At 38.0% G+C, this 2,500-nt stretch overlaps 1 protein-coding gene across 4 annotated transcripts in view; it reads left to right on the top strand.

The window, feature by feature from the left end:
* LOC113804116 (uncharacterized) overlaps positions 1-2,500 on the top strand; it is a 139,313-nt gene that overhangs the window by 2,479 nt on the left and 134,334 nt on the right. For all 4 annotated transcript variants that reach the window (XM_027354953.2, XM_027354951.2, XM_027354952.2 and 1 more), the window contains exon 2: positions 1,867-2,500. This exon is cut by the window's right edge and continues 12 nt beyond it. In XM_027354953.2, the coding sequence (XP_027210754.2) occupies positions 2,420-2,500 (81 nt within the window). In that variant the 5' untranslated portion in view covers positions 1,867-2,419. The remainder of the gene's footprint in view (positions 1-1,866) is intronic.

Genomic DNA, 2,500 nt, shown 5'->3' with positions numbered 1-2,500 from the left:
GCATAGATACAAGGGTGTTGGAAACCAAGTTACATATAGTTTGACTTCAGGAATTTCTCGTTTTTTGTTGTGAGATGAAGTACATGCGTAAAGGATTTAGAAGCAAGAAGCGTGTTTATTTTGAAGTGTGAAGTCTTTATATTGTCAAGTGAAGTGAAGTGCTAACTTGAAAATAGAAAAGAAAAACAAAAGAAAAAAAAACGTATAGATACGTAAAAGTAAAGTTTAGAGTTTATTTGAATAGTTTATTATTTTTTTATGATTTTGTGACATGGGGAAATATGAAGAAAATAACTAGCAAAGTGTAAACAGGTATCTATGAAAGTTATATTTGTGTGTATGTGCAAAGGTGCGTGTGCGTCTGCGTGTGTGCGGATAGAGAGACAAATCCATAAAAAAACACTCATACATTATCTATTTAGATTTAACAAAATGAATAGACACGTAACTACTGGCAAGTTTACGTACATACGTATGTATACATGTACGTGTAAAGTGTGTGTTAACATTCTGACCAGGTAGACCCACGAACCGCAACCGAGAAGCATTAGCACATCTGTCTAACGACTGATTTATGTGATAGGTTATCAATAACCCCGTGTTAGGACTAGTGTCGCCAGTCTGTATTCGGTGTTCAGGACATGGTCTGTGGCTGTGTGTGTGTGTGTAGTGTGTGTGTGTGTGTGTGTGTGTGTTTGGGTTGAATCGTATGTAATTCGAAAAGACATTATATACCAAATAGGTATTCATACCGCTATTTTTTTTATAATATCCTATTCGTTCTCTTTCATAGCAAACTAAACACTAAAAAAATCTTAGATGAATAGATAGATAAATAATCACATTTATCAAACTAGCCTCTCACCCCCCCCCCCTACCACCACCAACATCCGGACACAAAAAACAACACAAACATAAATAACAACAAACCTAGGGAAAGAGTGGCATCGTTGGTCAGCTTCGAGGGTCAAGGGAAGCAAAAAACCCAAAGCCAGGCGCATGACCTTCGACCCAACAAGGGCGTGACCCGCAGAATTTTACGTAATGTCATTGACGCTAACTCGACTCGTCACACGCACGCAGACACACACACACACACTCGTCGCGACTTCCTTGTTAACATTTCTGTTGTCATGCCTCGTTTGACGCCCCTTAGTTTAAATGTTTACTTTTATTTCCGTCTCTGTTTTATAAATATTTTATTTAGGTAATGTGATAAAGGATGTTACATAAAAGGGAATTAGTAGAAGAGAAATAAAGAATGATTAGAGACGATGTGGTTTTAGCGAGGGAGGGACTGAGCCGACCGCATAGAAAACGGAAATACTCAGGAAGACGGAAGTAAATGAGAAAAAAAAATGGATACGTACTTAACGCAGCCTTGAAATCACCTCTGAATTTCGAAAAATGTAAAGGCATACCGTTATAAATGGCCGTCGCGAATGCATATATATTTTTTTTAAGGTGTATTTTTAATTGCTTATGTGAGGGTCTTTTAGGAATTAATTTTCGAGGAGAAATGTCGCAAGGGAATAAAATGATTTGACTTTTGAATCGATAAAATGCCGAGGTGATTTAAAATGGGAGGAGTTATGAACCACGGTAAGAAAAAGAAAGAAAATAAAAAGATAAAAAAAATAAGAATATCATCTCCGGAAAGAAAATAGTAGTCTAAATGATAATGATATTGAGGATAACTATGATAGCTAGGAGTGATAACGATATCAAATTTCGTAGAACATCGACAGAGCCCATAACAAAGAAATACAAAACCTTTCTCCCAACCGCAACAGATATCCTTTCTCTCAACTAGAATGTAAATTATTTTTCTTCTCTCTTAACCGAAAAATATATAAATAATTACAGAAGTGAACCAAAACGATACGTTGTTTCGAGCACAACCGGTGCAGTGAAACAGTGAATGAATCAACGAGATAAACAAATAAAGGAAAGTCATAATGAAAAGCCTGGTGAGTGTGGAACGTGAGGAAGATATAAGGCTTAAAATCGTGTAAAAAAGAAGTGGAGACAAACCCTTAATAGCGCCAAAAAGGAAGTGTAGATAAGGCTTATCTAACAGGAAAAACCCTCTTGGAGTCTTTCTGAAATCCGCACAAGAGAAGAAATAAAGTGAGAATTAGAAAAAGAAAAAGAAAGGTTTCATATACAACAACAAAAGAGCTTAATCCTTTAAAATTACAAGAAAGAAAAACCAAAACAAAAAGAAAACAAGAAAACAAGAACAACAATCCTCAAATCCCCGAGAAACAAGACCAGAACAAAAAAACAACAAAACAAACACAAAAAAAAACAGATTCGAAAATAGAAAGAATACCACCCCCCGCGCCCACCCCCGCCCACCCCTCTCCCGCCCACCTTATCAGCCCCTGCAGGAAAGCGCTGTCGGCCCCAAGAGGTCATGGAGAAGCAAGGACGGAGGAGGAAGTCGGCGCCGCGCCTCCTTGCCGCCCCTCTCATCCTGCTTGCACTGACGGGCGGC

The sequence above is a fragment of the Penaeus vannamei genome, chromosome 25 (assembly GCF_042767895.1).
Source record: "Penaeus vannamei isolate JL-2024 chromosome 25, ASM4276789v1, whole genome shotgun sequence".
Lineage (NCBI taxonomy): Eukaryota > Metazoa > Arthropoda > Malacostraca > Decapoda > Penaeidae > Penaeus > Penaeus vannamei.
The sequence above is the reverse complement of the archived record's forward strand: the minus strand, read 5'-3'. Positions and strand labels throughout refer to the sequence as shown.